This window comes from Eretmochelys imbricata, chromosome 8 (assembly GCF_965152235.1).
Source record: "Eretmochelys imbricata isolate rEreImb1 chromosome 8, rEreImb1.hap1, whole genome shotgun sequence".
In the NCBI taxonomy this organism is placed as follows: Eukaryota; Metazoa; Chordata; order Testudines; family Cheloniidae; genus Eretmochelys; species Eretmochelys imbricata.
In genome coordinates this window covers 70,525,811-70,550,310 of record NC_135579.1, presented here as the reverse complement: position 1 = coordinate 70,550,310, position 24,500 = coordinate 70,525,811, and the positions used below count along the sequence as shown (strand labels likewise).

General features: G+C 42.2%; 1 protein-coding gene across 4 annotated transcripts in view; it reads right to left on the bottom strand.

Moving 5' to 3' along the window:
- The window catches only part of CDC14A (cell division cycle 14A), a 117,595-nt gene extending 93,760 nt beyond the window's left edge, over nucleotides 1-23,835 (bottom strand). For 2 of the 4 annotated variants that reach the window (XM_077824632.1, XM_077824629.1), the window contains exons 1-3: nucleotides 23,496-23,835; nucleotides 22,843-22,933; nucleotides 6,199-6,274 (exon numbers count right to left, since the gene is read on the bottom strand). In XM_077824632.1, the coding sequence (XP_077680758.1) occupies nucleotides 6,199-6,274; nucleotides 22,843-22,933; nucleotides 23,496-23,601 (273 nt within the window). In that variant the 5' untranslated portion in view covers nucleotides 23,602-23,835. The remainder of the gene's footprint in view (nucleotides 1-6,198; nucleotides 6,275-22,842; nucleotides 22,934-23,495) is intronic. The other 2 variants (XM_077824630.1, XM_077824631.1) reach the window with 2 other exon arrangements.
- Nucleotides 23,836-24,500: the final 665 nt, after the last annotated feature.

Here is a 24,500-nt window from a genome sequence, read left to right as displayed (position 1 = left end):
CAGTGGCCGGTGCGTTTGGCTCAGGGGCAGCTCAGACAGATTCTGTGCCAAGTGCACCAGCTGCTGCTGGGGCAGTCTTGGGCAACTGCGTGCCCCTTCCCCCGCATACTCCTCAGCAGCAGAAAAGCTTTGGGTGTGGGAAGGGGCAGGGGGTTGGGGCCCAGGATGGGGTGAGGCAGGCTCTGGGTGGCACTTACCTGGGTGGCTCCCCAGAAGCTGTGACGTCCCCCTCATCCAGCCAATGGGAGCTGCGGGGCCAGTGCCCTGGGCAAAGGCAGCGCACAGAGTTGCCTGGCCATGCCTCTGCCTAGCAGCTGAGCAAGGGGGACATCGCAGATTCCAGGAGATTGGGAATGGTGAGATCCCTAATGGAGTCTCTGGAGCTTTTCTATTTGAGGCAAAAATTTTGCTTGGAGTAGGATTTATTTAAACCCATATAAACCAATGCATTTTGTTGGATACACTTGTTCACTTTCAACCATCCATTACAGTCTTATCGGTTACATGCAGAATGCCTAAAGAAAAGTGCAATGGTTAAAAAAAAAAGTTGTCTGGGACTTTTTGCACAACAGAAGAATATTTGAGTAAGACAGACTACTAGCTCAAGTGGATAACACCTCTGGCATTTTCTCTAACAGAAACCTAAAACAATTTTAAGAAGCTGAAGGCTTTCCATTTCTCTTTGGTGCAATTTTGAGCAGAGGGTAAGCATGACATTTTCCACACTCCAGTTTGTCCAGTTAAATATTTGTATCCCACACTTCCTTCATAAGAAGAGATAACTGTAGCATACATAGCCTTTTTTAAACAAAGTATGTAAAAACAAAAGGCTCACAACAACAAATAGCCAATATATTAGCTATTTATTTGTTATTCACATAAGGAAGTCACTATTCCAAAAAGCTGTTACTAAGGACTAGTTCACACACTAATCTCAAAACCTACTCTCTAACAAGGAAATCTGGATTTTACTTTTAGACCGTGTCTTGACAGGTAAAAAGGGTGTGTTTTTCAATTGTTAGCTCAACTGAATTAAATAAAGAAAATCATTTATTCATATCTGAATATTGGTGCCACCACAGCAGACTTTTTCAGAAGCGCTCACATTCCATTGCCAGCTCTGAGCCCTTAGCAGCTAAACTCCCAGTGATCTGCCGCACGTACTTTCTATTAAATTCCTTGCTGATTGTCCCCTGCTACAATGACCCACCATCACTCCTTCCATGACGACTTTCTCAGGGTTACTTCCATCTCTATACCTGATGTGACCAAAGTATGTAGGCTTGTGCCTGTTGATTTCCGACAGCAGATTCTACTTCTGTCCAATAATATTTCTAACAAGTATGTGTCTTCTTTTCCATCCAGGAGATATGCAACAGTCTTTGCCAGCACCATATCTGAAAGGCTTCATTTTTCTTCTTCTCAGTAGCATTAATTTCCTATGATTCAAATCCATAAGACGCTATGGAAAAAATTATGCTTTCACTAGTCAAACCTTCATACATTAAGATGCCATGGTTTTTCCAAATGTCCATAAGAGAGGCCATGGCTGACCAAGCCATTCCTAATCTTCAGATTTCTTCAGAACCGCCTCCTTGGTTGGATATGTATGATCCTAGATGACTGGATTCTATCTACTGCCTCTCAAACCTGAGCACTAATCTTGATTCCTGTTTGTATCTTATTTTATTAATCGTGTAAATGTGCATGCACTTAGTTTTTACTCATTCAGGAAGGGTTCATATCCCTCACTGTTTTAACAGACTCCACAATTTAATTGTATTATATCAGTGGTTGTAGCAAAGAGTACTTTGTCAGTGTGTCTAAAGTAGGTTAAGAAGTGTCCATTAATGGAAATCCAAATTGCATCCACTTTGGCAAAACGTTCCAGGGCTTGTCTCACAATAAATTCTGTGTACATGTTGAAAAGGTTTGGGAAAAGTATATACAAAAAAGGCATGTATGTGTGTGTGGCACCCTGCCCAGTAAAAAAAACCCACTTGCTGTCACCTGCTGCTATTCACACTGTAATCTGTCAACGTTAGACTTGCAATGAGTTCAGTGAAATGCTTTGGAATCTCCGTGTCTGCAGTATCCTCCAAAGGTGATCATGTCAGATAGTACTGAATGTTTCAGAGTAGCCAATGAAATACACAATCAATGGGTGATTATATTCCCTCCCTGCATTTTTCAATGATGTGACAGATGTGTGTGGTCTGATAACTTTTGCCTTGACCCACTCTGAGCTTAACACAATTGAAAAACCCCATTAAGATGTAGGTTAACACATCTGAAGGCTAAAAATGCAGCCAGCTAACATGGCTTCAGATGTATTAGCCTGTGTCTTGATCATGCTTTCAGTGTGCTATGCTAACTCAGTTGAGTTAACATGATTTAAAACACACACACACTTTTTGCCAATTAAGAGGGAAGATTTAAAGGGAGCTCCACTAAATAATACTTATTTTATTTATGTAAATTCTCAGAGCCCAGGATTGCCTCCCCAATTCCTCTAAGATTTAAGGTATTTTGAGGACCATTATACTAGACTGCTTTCTCCTTCCTAGAATTACTGTCATGAATAGTTAGACAAGATGAGGGAAATAGATATAAACAAGTTTAAAATGGTGTTAATGTCTGAATTCCAAAAGAGGGAGAATTTAATACAGAGTACATTTAACATATAATAAAAAGTGGATTATTTTAAAACAAAAAAACCCCCCACGTACAAACATACCACAAGCAGACGACTTGGAGTCCACATACTGTAAACAAAAGGAACAGTTTAAAAAAAAAAAGTCACTAGTCAGTACCTACAGGAATTTCTAGCCATAGAAAAAGTAACTTCAAGTTCAGTTTTTTCCTAAGACAAATCATATAACCCTTATGTAAACTAACTACAGCATCTTTAAAGAACATTTTTCACCAACCAACCAAATGCCCAGACCTTAACAGTTCAAACATGTAACATTCCCCAGTAAGGTCCTCACTTTCAGTCTCTACTACTGCAAAATTTTCCCCTCTGACTTCCACACTACCCTCTTCAGCATGTATAAAATGCTGTAGTTAAAAATCTTCCTGGCCTATCATTTTAACCATGCTCCCCCCATATGAATCTCTCCACTGGCTTCCCCCTCTGCCACTATATCAAATTCAAGCTTCCTGTCTCAGTTGTCAATGCCTTACATAAATGCTCCATCCCTATTTATCTGTTATTGTCTTGCTTTGAATCAGCCCTCCACTTCTAGGATGACAGATCCAGCCACCTATTTATCAACTACTTAATTCCATACTGCCTTCTGTCATGAAACGTCCTTCCTGATTTTTAAATTAAAATACCCGCACCCACTCCACATTTAAGTCCATTCCTAAGACACACTTCTGTTGTGTTGCATATGGAAAAGACTCACTGACTTCTACCAACAAGAGAATTAATGCTTCAACTTTATTTTGCCAGTACCTGACCCAGGGCCATCTTGGGCACCCAGCTAATAATTGTGTCCCTTCCCTTTAATCGGTTTGTTTCTGACTGAGTACTCCACAAGACAAGGCCTGGGCCTTGTTTTTGTTTGGAAAATTCCTAGCACAACAGGTGCACTAACAAAAAATATTATGCAAATATTCGACATTTGATTAACAATATTGGCACAGGAAATCCAGATTATGCATTCCAACATTTAACTCCGACCCACAGGACATAATTCAAAACCCTGAAACTAATGATTGTTTCATACACATATTATAAATATGGTTTGTGGTAGGACTGGTTGGATTTTCCCAACAGGTTTTCAATCAGAAAATGCTGATTCATTCAAACCAAAATTGTTCCTGAAAACCCCAGGCTTCCAGAGTTTGTCGCTCCAGGGCAGCCCTGCCATGCAGACTGCCTTTGTATTGGGAACCCAAGGGTTTCCAGGGTCATGGCTCCACAGGAAGGAGCCCAGAAACCCTGAGCACCCTGGCTAGAGCTAGCGTTCTCAGGCTTCTTGCCGTGGTGCTGAGAGAAGTCCTGGGTTGGGCTTCCAGGGCCCGTAGCATGGGCTCTGAGGAAAAAAGTGGTATGCAATGGTGTAGTTACAGACTGTATCAAGATGTACATGCACAAGGAGGGGCCAAATTTAGATTGCATAGTTAGGCAACTGTAAATTTGGAATTTCTTAACTTCTGAGTGCTTGACTTCACAACTTTAATAATGTTCTTTCAACTTTTGTTTGTACCAATGTATTACAAAAACATAATGGTCATTTTTACAAGAGGTTATTTTGCAAAGAGGTTATGAATAACATATATTTACAAAAGTTTCTTGCAGAAGTTCCCTTTAGGGCTTTTAAGTTTGTTTCAATCAAGTACTTGTTTGCAACTTTATGCCAGGCATTTAAATTTTGCTAATAAGTCAAGTTCCTATAAATTAGCTCTCCTATGGAGGGAATGAACTGTCACAGAACCTAAGGATTATACAAGAGTAGATCCCTTTCTGAACACCATGAAGTGTGGGATGTTGTATTACCTGCACAACATTTAAGGTCACTCGGAGGATGACCCAGCACACGCTGTTTGTTTTAAGAACACTTTTAATGCAGATTTGACAAAACTCAAAGAAGGTACTAATGCGAGTAAGATCACTGTGAGAATTCAGAGTGCCAGAATTATTTTTGTAGTATTATCTTGTTCTAGAAGGAAAATTTTAGTAGTAAAATGTTCAGCTAATGATACAAAGTAATCTAACTCCACACATTTACTTAGGTGGTAGTAATGTATTTCGTTTTGCAGTAATATGTTCTATAATTCCATTAGCTTTAAATAACTTTTTAACTATATTACATAGTCAGTGAAGAATTTGAAGTGAACAGTACAAATTTATTAAAAACTTTATAAAAATTAATTTGAGAATATTTCTGTACTTTGAAAAATGTTTTCTTGAAGTTAAAATTAGAACTGGTCAAAACTTGGAAAGTTCCAGTAGATGGGAAATCTTCCCATTTCAAAGACTGCTGTGAACTTAAATTGTGTAAAATTTTAGTTTTGGAAGCACTGACACATAGCATTTCCAAAACAAAACATGGGCCCTAGGATCCAGCAGCTGCTGACTGAAATGGACATATTCTTGTCAGTTTCACATTGTCCATCTCTGAAAAACAGCAGTGAAAATTGACAGCAAGGTCTGTACCAGAGCCTGTTTTTGTCAGAAGATTCCTAACAAAGTTTAATTAAGATATTTACTTTTCTTATAAGGCAACCGAATTTGTTAGGATTTACACCAGGTGCAGAAAGCAACCTTTGTTTTCCTTGGGCATCTGGGGACAGGGCTAGACTGAAGGCTACATGACTGTATTATTATTGTTCTTAGAGGAGGTCAATACAGTCACATTTTATATGCATTTTTGAAAGTCATTTGCTGCGTTTTAATTCTGAATTGTGTATTTTATGTACTGCCTAGGATTCGGAACAGGCATTTTACAATTTAAATAAAAGTCGTCATGGCGTCCAAAGAAAACAGATAGGTCCATAGGTCTTATGTGAGGTAAGTCAAAGTCAAGGACCAAATTTAGAAAGCCCTAATGGAGGGGCAGAGAAGAGAACAGGTACACAGATGCGTGGCTAAGAACAGCAACTGGGCCACCACATCAGAAAAAGGTGTTTTTGTATATGAATTTAACTGAATGTATCTGTATTACTGTTACATCAATAAAGATATCTGGTTTTAAAGAAACTATCTAAAGAAGTCCTAACTCTTCCATTGCAAAAAATATTCATTTTAACATGCATTTTCATCCTTTGTCACACACTCTTACCATGCTATCATGATCCTTCAGTCTTCTAATACTGTTCATGCTAACATACCTATAGATTACCGGCAGGTATGCTGGCAATGAACTCAAAGACATCAACACAACTCAAAAGGATTCTGGCTTTTATTCCTTTGTTTACTATTACATTAGCTTCCTTTGGCTTATATTTTATCTTGAAGAGAAAGGTGTACATGCCCTTTGTGGTTCAATTGCTGAACAAAAAGGCTCAATTTTTAGTTCCTCATTGGGAGTACACATATGGCAAGACAGCACAACTTCTGTGTCCAAAGCTCAAGGTTAACCATGTAAATGACACTTGCACAACAATGCTGTGCACTGCAATTTGTTAAAAACAACAGAGTTTGAATACTTGGTACAGAAATCTAAATAGAAAGGATTAAAATTTTACCTTTAACTTCTTATTTAGTTTGCAGCAGTATCTGTATAACATCGCCAAGTTTAAAGGTCCAAAATCTGCATAGAAACTGTGGAGTGGGGAAAGATGAAAAAAATACATTTAGAGAAGAACTAAACTATTTCAATGAACATCTGCTTCCAGCTCCTGCAAGCAAGTTAGTAATTTTTCTGTGCTCCATTTCAGATGCAATACAATCATGGCAGAAAAGTTTTCAGTGCTGTTGTAGCCATGTCGGTCCCAGGGAATTAGAGAACAAGGTGTGTGAAGCAATATTGGGCCAACTTCTGTTGGTGAGAAGTTTTCAAGTTTACACAGAGCAAAAGAAGAGCTCTGTGTAAGCTTTAAAGCTTGTCTTTCACCAACAGAAGTTGCTCCCATAAAAAATATTACCTCACCCATTTTGTCTCTTCAGTACATATTGTGTAATTAAAAACACATTTTATCCATTATTGGGGGCCTCTATATTTCAGTTGCCTAATACTTTCTATTATAAAATATTCTCAAAACTTTGTTTTGAGAAGTCCCAAGACCTCCATTGTTTGCAGCACACAAGCTCTCAGAGAAACCCTCTTTGTCTCATAAAATTATGTTCAGTTTTTACTGAGACATGCACTGTTGAAAACAGCCACTTCCCTTCCCTCACCTTCATTCCTCAGGAAATTATGGCAGCTTGTCAAAACAACAGAATACGAACAAACATTATAAGACTGGGCTCATGCTGCCACCTAAGGAGCAACTGCTGCTGACACCACATCGGGAACTGCCAAAATAGCTGTGCAGGGTCACAGAAGAGCCAGGAAAGACACTTCCTGACTACCCTCCCAGACGCAAAACATGACACAAAAGGCCCTCCCTCACTCTGGCTGCACACCACAGGAAACAGGAGCTCTCCCCACTCCTGAGCTGGGAAGAAAGAAGACATATCCAGGCCAGATGAGCCTCTCTTCCACCACCTCCCAGACCCAGCACATGGCCCGAGCAACCCATTCCGACCTCCCTCAGGGAAAACATCCTTCCCACTATCAGCTAATGTAGTTAGTCCTGTCTTCAAGTGGCACTCACTGTTCTGCAGTGCTGAAGATTAAGGATGTAAACACCACTCATGGTGGGAGGTTGTAGCAGTTAAGTGTAATTTCTCTTTTAGCTTAAAACAAATGAAAACAACCACACACCCTAGAAAATTATATTCATGAAAACCCTATGCTATGTTACAGGAACATTATTTAAGTTGCAAAGTCACGTACTTGAAAGTTAGGAAGTGTCAAATTTACAGTTGCCTGGGCAACCTTAATTTTGGCCCCCTTGCTTATCTATGTGCTGATGGAAGCTCTATGAAAAAAAATAGTAGGTGATAATGTAATTAAAGACTGCATCAGGCACATGCAAAGGGTGCGGTGTTAAGGTTTCGCTGCCAATCCCAAACATGGCATTTCCTAAAACTTGAGTGCGTCATTTTGCTTGCAAAATAATGTTCTTATAACACCTTTCTTTAATGTACCATAATTACACACAAAAAACTAGGTTAAAAAGGACCTTAAGGCTGTAAAGTCAAGCACTCAAAATTTAGAAAGTGTCAAAATTAAAGCATTTTCATGCCTCCCTGTGTGTGTATGTATAATGATACAGTCTAAATACATGAATTAGATTGAGTTAGAAAGCATAGTCTTCCATAGTCTTTTAAATTGACCTGTTAACTCAGGGGTGGGCACACTTTTTGGCCAGAAGGCCACATCAGGGTTGCAAAACTGCGTGGAGGGACGGGTAGGGAAGGCTGCGCCTCCCCAAACAGCCTGGTCTCCGCCCCCTCCCACTTCCTGTCCCCCGTCAGAACCCCCGACCCATCCAACCCCCTCAGCTCCTTGTCATCTGACCGCCCCTTCCTGGGATCCCCGCCCCTAACCGCCCCCCCCCCCACCCCCCGGAACTCTACTCCCTATCCAACCCCACCCACTTCGCCGTCCCCTGATTGCCCCAACCCCCTATCCACACCCCTGCCCGGCTCCCCGGGACTCCCACATCTATCCAACTCCCTCCCGCTCCCTGTCCCAACCACCCCCCCAAACCTCTGCCCCCCCCCGGGATCTCCTGCCCCTTATCCAGCTCCCAGTCCCCTTACCATGCCACTCAGAGCGGCACGTCTGGCAGCTGAGCCAGCCGTGCAGCCCAGAGCACTGCCCACGCAGCTGCATGGCTGTGGGGGAGGGGCCAGGGGCTAGCCTCCCAAGCTGGGAGCTCAAGGGCCGGACAGGACAGTCCCACGGGCCATGTAGTTTGCCCACCTCTGTGTTAACTTATGTGCAAACTACAAACTGCCTTGTTTTCACTAGGATTTTACTATGAGTTAACTTTCTACAGTTAACAACCATACCTTTTCCTATTGAAGGAAAGGTAAAAAAGAATGAAAGTTTTGCTCCTTTTAAAACAAAACCCTCCACACACCTTCAAGAATTTAGGAGACTGAAAACGAGATTACAATGGAAGCCACTATGAAACTTTTAAAGAGGTCACTGCTCCTAGTCTATTATTGGGTCTGCTCTACCACCCAGCTCAGCTACTGCTCTCTCTATCCAGGACAGCCTCCACCTCTTCTCTAGAAGGGGGAGAAACGTGTCATTCTATCAATTAATCATTTCAACATATTCCTCTACTGACAACATTCTGAGAGAGAGAGGGAGAACAGAAAGAAGAGATAGGTTTAAAGTTGACTTTCCCACAGGGAGGTAGGGGGAAGGAAAAGAAGAAGGGAGAAGAGTCTAATACAGTGACACTAAGTTGTTATATATGTTGCCCTCCTTTTTAAAAACTGGGGGGTATAAAAGGGTGACTGGTCATCTTTTTTGCAAAGGTTCTTTTGAGACTTTTTGTTGCTTCATTTGACATTTTTGCTTCTTTTGTTTAAAAAGTTCCCCCTTACTAACATATGGAAATTTCCTTATTCCTAACCAGAAAAGGGATGGGAGAGGTGTCTCAGGGACAGGGAAAGAAACTCTCCCCAACCCCGTCCTCCCTCCCGCCAAAAACTCAACAACCCAGGGTGACGTTACACCCCATAATGCTTTATATAAATATGCTTATAAGTGTAAATACGACTTAACTGGAATAGGTCTTATACTAGATATGCCAATGAACATATCTTTGCAAAGGTTACGTTCTACTGAATGTATTCACCCTATTTGTATGCATGTATCATTTTTATATCTGAAGTTATGAGCATTGGCTCTATGCTTGTATTTAAAGGGTTTGCTGTAGGAAGCACCTAAGGCAGATTTGATCAACATAGTGTGAAGGGTTTCAGGGGTTATTCAAGTAAATGGAAGTACTTGGCTAACAATGGACCTTGATAGACACCAATCCACATCTGAGCTTTCCTGGGAACATTCGGGCTAACGCGTGGGCAATGGCTCTGCCTGTAGAGAACTGAGCCATGCATGGACATGTGACTTGCACAGGTGACTCCAAAACTCCATCTTGTAGCTGTGATTCTATACCGGGGGAGAGAGGGGTTTCCAGCCACAAGACAGACTATATAAGCCCCTGGAAATCCCTCCATTTTGTCTTCAGCTGGCTCAAGACATAGCCTCTCCACCCCAAAAGAGATGCCTGAAAGAAACTGGAACAAAGGACAGTAACTACAGGGATGAGAGTGATTGCTGGACCCAGACTAGGAGGAAGTCTAGTCTGTAAAAGAAGCGTATTGGAACATCTCTGAGGGTAAGATTTATCTGCATTTAGTTTCTTACTGTATTAGGCTTAGATTTGCATGTTTTATTTTATTTTGCTTGGTAATTCACGTTGTTCTGTTTGTTATTACTTGGAACCACTTAAATCCTACTTTTTATATTTAATAAAATCACATTTTACTTATTAACCCAGAGTAATTAATTAATTCCTGGGGAAGCAAACAGCTGTGCATCTCTCTCTATCAGTGTTATAGATGGTGAACAATTTATGAGTTTACCCTGTATAAGCTTTATACAGAGTAAAATGGATTAATTTGGGGTTTGGATCTCATTGGGAACTGGGTATCTGGGTGTTGGGAGACAGGAGCACTTCTTAAGCTGTTTTCAGTTAAGCCTGCAGCTTTTGGGAGACGTGGTTCAGACCTGAGTCTGTTTGTAGCAGGCTAGTGTGTCTGGCACAACCAGGCAAGGTTCTGAAGTCTCAAGATGCCAGGGAAAACGGGCTCAGAAGCAGCCCCAGCACATCAGGTGGCAGTTCCCAAAAGGGGGTTTCTGTGACTCAACCCATCACTCCCAGGATATTCTTTAGTGAAGTTTATGACAAATAAGTGCTTAGGGACTTCATGCTTTAGGACAATGACTCCCAAACTGTGATCTACATACTATTTGCTGGTGGCCCCTAGAAAACTGACCAATCAGCATTAGCTCTCCTCATTTCCAGCCACTTCTACAGGTGTCATTTTCTCATTACAAACTGGACCTAGGTGACCTAAAAACATCTGGAAGCAAAGGAGTTTCCTACCTGCCTCTGATGCTTAAAAGCAAGAAAGAAAACAGAAGTTACTCACTACAAGAGCCAACCACTTACCAAGAGAGATGGGGGCAGGGTGTGTGTGTGTTGTGGGGAGGGGTGAACCAGGCATTAGAAAAACATACGTAGAGAGAAAAGAGGAACAGGATGCAAGGGGAAGAACAAAAAAAGTGGCCAGTGTCATCAACATACTTATATTAGAGCAGTTAATACATTAAGTAATTGCCTATTACTTTTTCATAGTTGTGTTATGAAAACAGGGATTTTCGATCACACAGAAATTTTTAATCTTCAGTAACAAAGAAAAAAGTTGACTGAATGTCAGAAAATGTCTATTTGGAAATGTCATCATGGTTCCTCATGAAAGAAGTAGCATAGGTGCCTAATATGTCCATTCTCTTTGAAAGACTAACCTCCCATGATGTACCATAGCCTACATCTCTCATGATGCAGCACCTCCTCTCATCAAGAAGGCAGATTATGTCCACATTACCACTTATGTTGGCAAAACTTGTCAGTCACTCAGGGGTGTGAATATTGTACACCTCCCCCGGAGTGACATAGTTACACTGACATAGATAATAGTGTGCACAGCACTATGTCGACAGGCGAGCTCTCTCCTGCTTGCACAGAACAGCTACACGAGAGATCTTACAGCTGCACTGTTGTAGGTTCTCTAGTGTAGACATAGCCACAGTCCAGCTGGGAAGCCTGGCCGACTGAGGAGATCAGCGACTTGAGGCAACTGAGCTAGAATGCCCAAGCAGCAGTGGTGGCATATCCAAATATGGATATTTTGAGTTTGGGGCATTCAGTTCTTCTAAGAAAAATTTTGTTTGGTCAAAAGCCCAATTTTCCAACTGAAAAAGAAAAAAAATCAGTTGAAAGTATATGACCACGCTTGCTTTGCTATGTAAGTATTCCTTACTTTCTACAGTGCAGGAGACTAAGAGAAGGGTCATATTATTAATAAAATTTGGAGAACCCCTGACCTAGGGGAAATGGTAATGAGATTAAGAGCCTAAATCACTGGTTTGAATCTGTCTTAGGTTGGCAGTGACAAAATATTATCTGGTAGCCTTTGTGAAATGAACTAATGGTCTCCAAATCAAGAGACCATCAACAACAACTTCACCCCTATTTATGGCACCTTATGGAAGCTGCCTCAGCAGGCAGGCCAAAAGGTTAAAGCTTAGAGAATTTGTTCTTTGACTTCTTGACATGGTCCTCCCAAGTCAGAACTGAGGCACATTTTAAAATCAATGGGAGCAGGGGTGTTTTCACATGCTGTAGTTATGTGGTATTTTAACAGAAGACTTGAGTCTTTAGTGCTATGAATCTGACACTCCTGAACTCTAAAATAATTTTCTACAAATTTAAAAATAGAAAAATCAAATTATAATGTATTGAACAAGCACTTTCTAAAATCAGTGGATACTTTGGGATGTCACTTTTATTCCTTGGAAGTCCTCAGTTCAGCCTGGATACAGACACAGAAAGACACCCATAAACTTTGTTTAACAATCTGGTACCTAACAATCCTGCTCTGAGAGAAGAACGGACTAGTTATTTATGTGAATATTAGTATGTAAAATTGTTGTGCCCTGCCATTCAGCTTCTCAAGTTCTCATGAATCCAATGACAATAATTGTAGCTCATCTGAAGGAAGGAGGGCACAATTTTATTCTTGTTTGGCAGACAAGTCTAAGCATCTTCTCTACATGATATGCTGATGGCAGTGCAGTGGATGCGGAATTATTATTACCATGTCAGACTTGTGGTGACTGAATCCAAGCATGTTTCACACAAGCCCAGACACCTGTGACCAAGATTTCAAGATGTCCAAAAACAAAGAGTATGTCCCAGGACAAATCCTAACACTGCTGTGATGTTCAAGAGGAGCTGAAGCTATTGGATCTCCTGAATTCTTGATTCAATGTTGTGCCATAGCTCATTACTAGTCCAGAGCAATTCAGCTCTTCATTGTTCTCCATGATTGAAGTGCATATCCTCTGAGGTAACTACTACCTTTCATGAAAGGCAATGTTACTGTTAATTAGTGGGAATACCCAAGTTAAGCCACCAAGCAGCAAATCCTTTGTGTCAGCAATTCTGATGTCCAGATATGTAAACAAGCAAAAATCACAGAGATTAGTCAGAAAGTAAAAATGCTTTAGAGAATTAGCAGGGTTTTTATTCTCCTTTCCACTGAAAGCTTCCTCCTGTCCACCTATCAGAGTGGTTCAAAGCCAAGGTGTCCTGGTCTCAGTTCACCATTTCTTCCACCTCCAATTTGCTAAAAAAACATGACTCTTCCTTCCATATAAGAATCTGGCCACAGTGACCCCTGTGCTCTCTGTCTCCATGCTGAATTACTGTAGGTCACTATACTTAGGAGCGAATGGGAAAGCAACTCAGGGACTCCAGCCTACATAAATAGAACAGGCTACAAACAAGCCCATCACTCTGTGCTTCACTCCCTCAGCAAGTTTCCACTCCTCTTCAGGACTTCAGTCCTGATCTTCAAAACCATCAATGAATCATGACCCAGCTGCATCAATGACTGAACTTCCATTAATGAACTATCAATAGAGAAGCAGTCCTGAGAAAAGGTGCCTCAGAACCCAGGACAAAGCTTATGAGCAGGATATAAAGTTCTCAGTCAAGAAGGTTTAGTTATAGAACAAGGGTTTTGTTTTTGTTTTTAGAGTAACAGCCGTGTTAGTCTGTATTCGCAAAAAGAAAAGGAGTACTTGTGGCACCTTAGAGACTAATAATGCATCCGATGAAGTGAGCTGTAGCTCACGAAAGCTCATGGTCAAATAAATTGGTTAGTCTCTAAGGTGCCACAAGTACTCCTTTTGTTTTTGTTTTTTAAATCAGAGTACGATCATTTTCAGAGCATGCTGGAAGCCCCTTCTCTTTGGGGAAAAAACCACCTTGAGGAATTCGAAGTTCCTCAGTAAGTTTGTCTAAGCAGGGAGGCAGTATGGTGTACAGCGGTGAAAGCTGGAGCCTGGGAATCAGAAGGCAAGTTCTATTTTTGATTGGTACTAACTTGCAGTGCAGTTTTTGGTGATTTGTTTATCCTTTAGTGAGAGAAACAGATATGCACAGATGCCCCTTTGAGATATTGAGGAGAGGCACAGTACAAGTGCAGAAAACTGTTAATTAGGTCAAAGTTCAGCACAAATGTTTTGAGGGGAGGGGTTTTTTTTTGTTTTGTTTCCCACCACTTCCCAAGAAGGATTGGGGGGGGGGGAAAGTGTACTGACACTAATCTTTCTCCTCCACCCCAGTAGAAATCTGGCTAGGAGCTAAAAATTAGAAGTATGATTTAGAACAGCTACCTAGAACTTCCACATACAATCTGAGGTTCCCCTTTATGGGCTAATTCTGCACGGTCAATGTTTGGCAGTTCATTTTTATAAGTGAGAGGGGAGGGGGGAATGGTAAACTTCAATTTTAAAAAGTGGTGTATGATTACTGCATGTGTTGGTTGGACCAGTATTTGAAGAAACTGTAGTTTTGCCACAAAGTATTCTCATACACATGATTTATGGTCTCTTGCTTGTACTCCATGTTAGCCTTCTAAAATGGCTTTTCTTGTATTCTATTGCCTGACAAGATTGGTCAACTGATGTTCAATTTAACATCATCACATGCTGTTGAAATGAACAAAGAACTCACTGTTTTGTGTGTGAAGTGGTAGCTCGTGTGTGGTGTGACAAGGGTAGTCTAAATGTTCGTTATTGGTCCTACAGCCACTGAATCAGGGAGCATTCAGGGCTTTCTGCACAGCTACAATTACTGGGTTACTACAGTTAAGTAAAGAGACTTAACTTTGTGAAGTACGTGAAAATTTATCATTGCTCTGTCAGGAAAAAGAAACTGCTTCTTTGAACGTATGAAGGCAGTGAAGAAGACATTTCATACCAATACAGCTCTAGACAGAACCAATTAACTTTATTACACAGTAAGCATTCGAGATACTGACTTTACTACTTCCTAACCTCAAAAACAAGGGATATATATTCTCTGAATTAAGCTTGCTTGGTCCACAGCAATATATCACAGTTTGAGTAAGTTAACCTAGATCCTCTTGCTGATATGAAGTATATGCCGTACAAAATGTTCCACTGTCACATATAATTACTTCTGCGGCTCTTCACAGAGTGTCTCTGGCGGCATAGTATCTGATGTCTTGATAATAGAATTACTAACCAGAATAAATGGTTGATTAAAGGCTCTATAATTTAGGAAGACAGTGAAGGATCCTTAGGCTTCAATACTGCAGTACTGGAATAAAATTTTTTGATAAAAAGTACCCAAAATTGAAACATGTCCAGCAAGCTCTCTAGTTTGTTGATATAACAAGTGAAAGCCTACTGTATGTTAATCAGTCAAGTGTAGGATGCCCAACCCAGATCTGTTTGCTGAAAAACAAAGAACAAGAACCACTATTCTTCTTGAAAAAAAGAAAAGGAGTACTTGTGGCACCTTAGAGACTAACCAATTTATTTGAGCATAAGCTTTCGTGAGCTACAGCTCACTTCATCGGATGCATGCTGAAGTGATGATGAAGTGAGCTGTAGCTCACGAAAGCTTATGCTCAAATAAATTGGTTAGTCTCTAAGGTGCCACAAGTACTCCTTTTCTTTTTGCGATTACAGACTAACACGGCTGCTACTCTGAAACCTATTCTTCTTGAAGAAAACTATTTACCAGGGCCTGACTCATTAACTATTAGGTCTATCCAAGACAGGCCATGTCTGTGTGCCAAATGATCATCTGCGAGCTGGGTCACTTCTCATCAGCTCTACATCCCTGAAGGCATCAAAAATGGCATACCTTTTACCGATGAAAGCATGTACCTCTTGAAGAGAGACCCCAGTCATCTTAAGACCAGAAAGTTTCACTTATAACCTTCACTAGATCAGAACCTATTTTACCTAATGTAGTCACAGCCTGATAACTGCATTCAGCTTTTTCCCTTTAATTTGATGATATACAAGGTTGGCAAGAGAAAGGAAGTGGTTTTAATACAAGCTCTCAATTATCATGCCATGGTGTAAAAACAACATATTTAACCAGAACAGTCATCATTACAGTAGTGAAATTCAAGATAGCTACCATTTGAGATGGGATTAAATAGCTTTTAAAAGTATTTCATTTGATAAAATATTGAGACATTTGATTTGAAAGTTTGAGCAAGAGTCCTGAATGCACAATTCTGACTCAGTTTCATTCCCAACTTTAATTTTCATCATAATTCAGTCATGCTTTGTATATACTATGGACTATACAAAATAATTACAGTATATAAGAGTTGTTATCTTTAATGATAGACATGACCAGTACTCAAGACCAAACACCTCAAAAGCCACAACGATGGGGCCTCAAAATTCCTATCTATAAATGGAATGTTTAACAGCAAATCATTTTTACAGACTCTTCAAGGGTACTTTTTGAAGAACGAAGAGCTGTGGTAGGGGGACAGACCTTAAATACTGGCAGTGATCAGAGGATGTAATCCTGATAACTATTAGGCTGACAATCTTCTGCCTGAGTGTCTGGAGTAACTAGTTAGGAAATATACACACTGCCTCAATGAATGCACAGTGATGGGCTTCAGAGAAAGAGTTCAGAGTTTCTACAACCCTGCTGAACACACCTTATGAGTTTTGGGTTCTTATAGTGTTATCACCATAAAAAGCAGTCTGTAATTTCTTCTGTATACATTCGTAATTTCATCAGTTGCATGATTACTCACATATCTCACAGTAGTTTGGAACATTCTTTTTATACCAATAAAGTCCCATAAACAGTTTGGGTACTGGATCAATACCTCAAAGATCCTCTTCCCGTTTGCAATAACAGCTTGAGCGCCTCAGTTGATTTCAAATGCTAACAATTTTAAATAAAAAGGGCCTGTGTAGCAAGGCGTTCTGAATGATGCACACAATTTTTACTCCTGGTGGAATTTTGCACTACTGCGCACGTGCAGAATTCACATGCAGTGCAGAATTCCCCTCCTCCACAGAAAAAACTGTGCAGTTGCTCCTTTCACCCACCAGGGGCTGCTGTGGTACCAGAACAGAGAGCAGCCGCTCCCAGGCAGGAGCTGCACCAGCTGTGGATAGAGAAGAGAAAGAATCTGACTTCCTCACAGTGCTCTGCCCATGGGTCCAGGCCAGGAGGCACAGGATATGGGGGAAAACAGACAGCAGGGGGCACATGGGGCTCCTGGGGAGGGGGGGGTGTCACAGACTGGGGTTCAGAGGGGCTAGCATGGGAGGACAGCTTGGGGCAGGAGCTGAATAGGAGTGGGGGCAGGGATACATGGGAAAAGGGACACATGTGCCTGACTGAACGAGAGGGATTTGGGTCAGCCAGAGTCTGCATGGTGGAGGATTCCTAACAATCCTGCCCCACCCAAAAAAACCCAACCCGTTCCATACTTCTCCCACCCACACAATCCTTCACCTTCACACCCAGGCTCCTTCCCAGCAATTACTTCCCTCTCCCTCAGCTCCTCCATTACTCCTGACTCCCCCAGGCCTTTGCACTGCCTCTGAGGGGTGCAGGAAATATATTTCTGTATTGTCGTTTAAATGAATTAGTACTTGGAGTTCTATATTAATATACCTAGCAATGAATCTATTGGTCAAAAAAGCATTTCCTGGATCTTTTTTGTTGTCTGTGTTGTTACAGACATAGTTGCTGACAGGTATTTTAAAATAAATTACCAACATAATTTAAACTGGTGTGATTACATTGTTATTTGACCCAAAAAATGCAGTTACAAAATTATTTTAAATTACAGTAAGACCTAGAGGTCCCAACTGAGATTGGCGTGTCATTGTGCTAGGCACTGTACAAACATGTAGTAAGACAGTTATTGCCACAGACAGCTTACAATCTAAACAGACAGAAGCAGCATTATTAGAAGGCAGATGGTCTAGCTGATATGACACCCAACCGGCAATCAGGAGACTTATATTCTATTCCCAGTTTTGCTACAACCTGCTACCTTCAGAGAAATACATGAATAAAACATGTGGAGTGTACTGTTGCTAGGCCACCGTACGCTTCCCTGCAGACGACCCAAGTTTCATAGGGGAAAACGTACTTTTGAAGCCATCCATATCCGGTATACAGTATAAACTTTGTGTGGGGGTAACAAATGTCAAGGCAAAATCTGGCATTAGCCAATTGAAGGGAGGTATATATTGCTGCACAAGGTTACTTAAAATCTGTATGCTGGCTGCTAATTGCCACCTAGTTTATAAATATCTACAGTTAACCCCTTCCCCTGGAAAAAAAGTTGTTGGTTTTTGTTTTTTTAATTGTCATGCTGTGCACAAAGAAACTAAAATAACTATTTTTTCATTAATCTATGAAACAACATTTCTGGGCTCTTCCTAGTGACTCAAAGATCAATTAACAAGCGTACTGCTAAAGCTATGTTAAAACGGTCAATGGATGTTGGTGGACAAGGAAATACACATCACTATTCCTGTAAAGTCATTTAAAACATTATAAAGTTCTGCTATTTGGCCAAATAGATTACAGAGGTATTCTCAAAAATCAAACACTGAACAGGACTTATTCTATAATTAGCCCATCATAGGAGTTATTCAGGCTGAGTTAGCAGAAGGCTATCATTATAGGACCAAATCTGATGGAGAGTTTGAGTATTGCTTTAGAATTTTAGTTCGGGGGGAACGGAGGAGAGACACTCAAAGCACTGCATACAAAATGTCTTTAGACACATGCCCTAAAATATAAGGGCAATTTTACAACCTTTCCGCAAAAGGTAGGCTGATTACCAGGACATTTCAGGCATGTAACCACTGATATGAATGAAGGGATGCACTATTTGGACTTTAAAGTTTTTCCAATTGGTTTTTTCACCCCCTCTTGAATTTCTGTATATGTTTTCTGGATACAGTATACTGGAAGCAAGGTGTCCCTCCAGTGAGGAAGTAAAATACAGATAAATCTTCCTGACCATAACAATAATGAGTGAAGTTTTGATTTCAATTATTTTTAAGTAGCAAGTTCAAAATCTGTATATACTGGAGCTTTACAGTTTTTTTCCTTTAGAAGAGTGTTTAGAATTTAAAATGTCCAATCAAAGTCATCTTGCATATAAAGGAAGTCAATTTATATTTTTAAATGGTGGATCAAATTCTGCTGGCCATTAAACCTATACAAAATCACAGTAGTTAACATCTTGTCACCAGCCCAGACATTTAGATATGAAGCACCTAACCTGGGGAATCTCAATTGTGGGGTGCAAACTGGGAAGAGAGGCAGGTGGTCTGAGGTAGCTAAGCTAAGAAATAAAAAGTGCCATAAGGGAAATAAACACAGAACTTTGAATTACATCCAAAAATTAAACTGGAAGCTAATGAAGATCACGAAACACAGGTATTGTGCTAGCTCAAGAAATGCTACCAAGGTCTAGTCTATGCTTGAAAAGGTTTGTTGGTATAACTATAGAAGAAATCTAGCAGTCTTAAGGCCTCATACCAGCAAAAGAATGCTTTTTCCAGTATAGTTTACAAGGGTTCAGTATGTGAAATACACTATACCAGCAAAAACACTTTTATGCCAATATAACTTCATCAACCTTTAGGTCTTTTGCTGGGGGGGAAAAAAGTCACACTTAACCAAGATTGCTATATGAGCGAAAGTTTCTAACATAGACCTCGCCTAAATAATCTGGACATGCATTGTGCACGAGGTGAAATTTCCAAGTGGTTTGCTGGTTTCCTCAAGCAGACCATATTGCAGTGATTGAATATGGATAAAGACAACCGTAGCAAGGTCCATATCCACAAGATGTCACAGGTTTTTTCACAAAATAAGTACAGCCTAAAGTGCTTTAGCTGCTACTTTAGTAAAGTAGTGTTACCCTTAGATACTCAGCTAATTTTAGTAAAGTATCTCCAAATTGCAAACCCTTCTAACAAGAGGGCAAATCTCTTCAGAAGGGACACCGACCTCACTATTGCTGCCAGATGTTCCCCCACCCTAAAAACATTATCTACATCTTGCCAGGTTTTCTCAGCCACTTTGCCCTCATCCAGATACATACTGTCCCATCCAAATGCAATAAAAAGAAAACAGAGCTTGATGTTATCTGTGTATAATTAATACTGAAGCCCAAAACAGTATTTGCCTGGTCATAAACTGCACACACATCACAATTATCTTGTGATCAGCAATATCAAAGATACCTGACAGAAATTAGAATTAGCATGACCACTTGATCCAGATCAATAACCATAAGGAGAATGTATAATGAGACCCATACAATTTCTGCATCATATCTAGGCTTAAACCAAGATTGAAGAAAAATCTGGAGACTGAGTACTGCAAGCACTGAACAAGCAGTTAATTCAAGCCCCAGAGAGCACAATAATTAGCAAGATTTTGTCAAGAGCAGACTTCTTGAATCACAGCCTAACAGTTTTTTGTTTAAGATAAGATGGCACCAGTAACAGACCCAGAACCCTGCTGCATAATTTAGTCAGCCATAGGCACGAATCTTAGGCCTGGGTCTACACTATAATCATACATTGGTATAATTATGTTGCTCAGGGGTGTGAAAAATCCACCGAGTGATGCCGTTATACTGACCTAACTCCCGTGTAAACCATCCTATGTCAATGGGAGGGCTTCTCCTGTCAACATAGTTACTGCCTCTCACAGAGGTGGATTAACTACACTGATGGGAAAAGCTCTCCCCTTGGTGTAGCAGCATCTTCACTGAAGTACTACAGTGGTGCAGCTGCACCAATGCAGCTGTGTTGCTCTAGCGTTTTAAGTGTAGACATGCACTAAGTCTCACAGTATGAAGTTCTTCAAGAATCCTCAGAGCCTCAACAAGGTTAAACCTGCCTGAATATGAAATTTTTCATCATGTTTGTCCCTCCTGACACACAATCACACCCACAAAAGCAACTAATCTGCAAACAGGTAAAAAAGCAGCAAGAATTATTTTTACCCGAGCAGAAAATACAGATTCATCAGATTGTCAGGAACCCAAAACAGTTTCAGGGAGGGTGATATACCAAATGCAAACAAAAATACTCCATCAGAGCCATAACAGATAAACAAAAAGAAAAGGAGTACTTGTGGCACCTTAGAGACTAACCAATTTATTTGAGCATGAGCTTTCGTGAGCTACAGTTCACTTCACTTCCGATGAAGTGAGCTGTAGCTCACGAAAGCTCATGCTCAAATAAATTGGTTAGTCTCTAAGGTGCCACAAGTACTCCTTTTCTTTTTGCGAATACAGACTAACACGGCTGTTACTCTGAAACAGATAGACAACTCTCTCTCACTTCCCCCAACAGAGCAATTTATACATCTTTATACGGCTGCACTGTATTAAGTGAACCTTTGCATGTAAAAAGGATAAAACCAAATTCTTTAGGGTCAGACAGTTAAATATTGCTAAATATATTTATGTACTGAATGCCCCAAATAACCAGATTACGAGTGAATGGGCACATGAAGTTTAAACTTATTCTCCTCAAGTTTCAGGTCCCTATTCTTCATGCCTCTCCCATTGGCCCCAGTATCAGGATGCCACATTTGTGTATACTGCCACAACTCTGGATGCCCATTCTATAATAACTAAGCTACAAACAGAGCATACCCATTCAAGATATAATCTGGTTCTCTTGAGTTTTTAATAGTATTTTGTATCCTACAGTCTGAGGCATAGCCTCACTTTGTTGCATGAAGTATAATTCTCTTTACTTTGAGTTCATATCATACAAATAAAATAGGTAACATGATAACAGAGCCACCTTGTTTTAATAATGTTATTGAGATGGGCCACAGCCAACTTAAGAAAACACACACATCTAAAAGTGCTTTTACTTCCAACATTTATGAATAGTTTTCTTTAATCTCTATTTTTCAGCTTATTTTGTGCTGCGGACACCACTTTGTGTACAGTCAATTTCACTGCTGACCCTGAATTGTCAGTTTCCCTTGCAGGTGTTGGTCTTTCATCCCACAGGAAAGAAAAACAAACATCCTTATTTATTAAACCTACAAAACTATCAGTAAAAGATACCCCTTATTTTTTTCCAAATCTGACTAGATTTCAAGCTTTGTGTGTCCATTTAAGAGCCCACCTAAAACTTCACTATCTTTAAATTATAAAAGAAAAAAGAAAAAAAATCCAAAGTATAATCACTTTGTACTTTTCTGCATATAGAAAATACAAGAAGTTAATTATTAACAAAACAGAAAAGCCACTGTTATTTCACCTGACTTTCCCCTACACAGACTTCTGTGTAAGACTTTATCCAATAAGATTTAATTACTCTTGAGAGCCTCACTTTATAAATAAATCCTGAGCAGCATGTCCATCCCACCCACCCCTGAGTCAACTACAAGTTAAGTAATTGCACTGCAGTCTTTCAGAGTAACAGCCGTGTTAGTCTGTATTCGCAAAAAGAAAAGGAGTACTCGTGGCACCTTAGAGACTAACCAATTTATCTGAGCATGAGCTTTCGTGAGCCACAGCTCACTTCATCAGATGCATACCGTGGAAACTGCAGCAGACTTTATATACACACAGAGATCATAAAACAATACCTCCTCCCACCCCACTGTCCTGCTGGTAATAGCTTATCTAAAGTGATCATCAAGTTGGGCCATTTCCAGCACAAATCCTGGTTTTCTCACCCTCCACCCCCCCACACACAAACTCACTCTCCTGCTGGTAATAGCCCATCCAAAGTGACAACTCTCTACACAATGTGCATGATAATCAAGGTGGGCCATTTCCTGCACAAATCCAGGTTCTCTCACCCCCTCACCCCCCTCCAAAAACACACACACACAAACTCACTATCCTGCTGGTAATAGCTCATCCAAAGTGACCACTCTCCCTACAATGTGCATGGTAATCAAGGTGGGCCATGTCCAGCACAAATCCACAGCACTGCAGTCTTGTTATTCTTTAAGGGGAGGAAGCGATGTCGTTCACCATAAATGTTTGGTTCTTTACTACACTCCATTCATTACAGAGGACTGAAATGCATCAATTAACAAGAGAGTTAAGCAGTTAACACGAGCCTTGCAGGACAATGGAAACTAAAAGACACTTACTTTTCATAGACCAGCTCCTCATCAGTACAGAAATAGTGGGTATTTACCGTGCTTTTGGGTTTATTCCGTAAAGTAGCAAAATATAATCGATCTGAAACAAAGTTGAAGGCAACTGACGAAGGATATACAGATGTCGCGGTTCGCTTTCTCTACCTCCCCCAACCCGCCCCTACTATTCCCCCCGGCCAGCAGGGGCAGCTCCAGGCTAGGGGGTAACAGAGCAATCTCCACCCGCCCTCTAATCCTCGGCCTCCGAGCGGGCGGGGCATCGCTACATTTCTCCTGCGTAGAAGGGAGAAGAGAAAGTCGGGCTGCCTGCGCTTAGGCGCACGCTGCTGTCCCCCCAGGAGAGGGCTGGGCGGGACGGGCTCGCTACAGGGACAGCCATGGGAGCGGCTTTTACCCAGCGCAGAGCCCGTGGCAACAGGTGCCGGCTGGTTCCTCACCCGAACGGAGACGGGAGGAACCGGCTTAAACACGACCAGCCCCAGCCCAGGGGAGCTGGGTCCGTGAACAGCGACAGGACGGCGAGGACCACAGAACTACAGGGATAAGAAGGAGAAGGCAGGAGCCACAATCCCCCGGGGCCAAGGCAGCCAGGCAGAGTCCCGGGGCCAGGGCAGCCGGACGCCTTGTGTCCCTCAGGCTCTCACCTTTCAGGAACTCGGAAGCTCCCACCAGCAACTCAGAGGCGGACGGAGCCGGCTCCATCTTAAAGAGAGCGCGGAGCGGCGAGGCGCGGGGCAGCTCTGAACTCATGGGACCCTGGGGCGGCTCCGGCGGGACCTGCGCGGGCTCAGCAGACAGGGAGCCCCCGGGACATATCGAGAGGAGCCGCCTGCCTGCGGCCGCGCTGCCCAGAGTATCGTCGTCCCCACAGCCCGCATGGGAGTGAGAACGGGGATGGGGGAAACTGCCAGCTCCAGCACAGAGCGGGCGGGCGCCGAAGGGGACTTCGGATCTTCCCCGCCCTCCGGCAAGGCAACACCCCCGCCGCTTAAAGGGGCAGTGCCTGGTTACCAGGCGCCGACCAGCGCGCTAGCAACCCCGTTACCAAGGCTTTGTTACACCGGACTTAGCGCCGTGGGGAGGGAGCAGAGACCAGTGTCCCTCCCCGCCTCCGCTCCTCCCTCAGAGCCCGCCCCCCCTGCACCCAGGGCTGCTCCGCCCGCTGCCTTGCAGCCTGCAAGGGGATCCTCTTCTCCGCCCCTTCGGAGACTCCTTACACCCGCCTCCCCCTCCCCGCCCCTTCGGAGACTCCTTACACACACACCCCGTCCTCCTCCCCCAGCCAGCAGCGCCCCTTCGGAGGCTCCTTACACCCGCCCCGCCCCTTCGGAGGCTCCTTACACCCACACCCCGCCCTCCCCCCCAGCCAGCACCTCCCCCTCCCCGCCCCTTCGGAGACTCCTTACGCCCAGCCAGCTGCGCTCCGTCCTCCTCAGGCCCCCGGCAGCCCCCCTTGCAGGGTGATGCCGGAGAGCCCCCACGCTCTGACCTAGCATCATAGAGAGCAGACGGCCTGGGAAGCTGCCGGGGCTCTAGCGCTGCGGGGTGGAAGTGCCTTGGTTTCACACGGTGAGAACCTTGCCTCTGAGCGCGTTCCTCTACTGAGTCGAGCGGGCGGGCGGGCGGGCGGGGCCTGGGTTTCCTTAGCG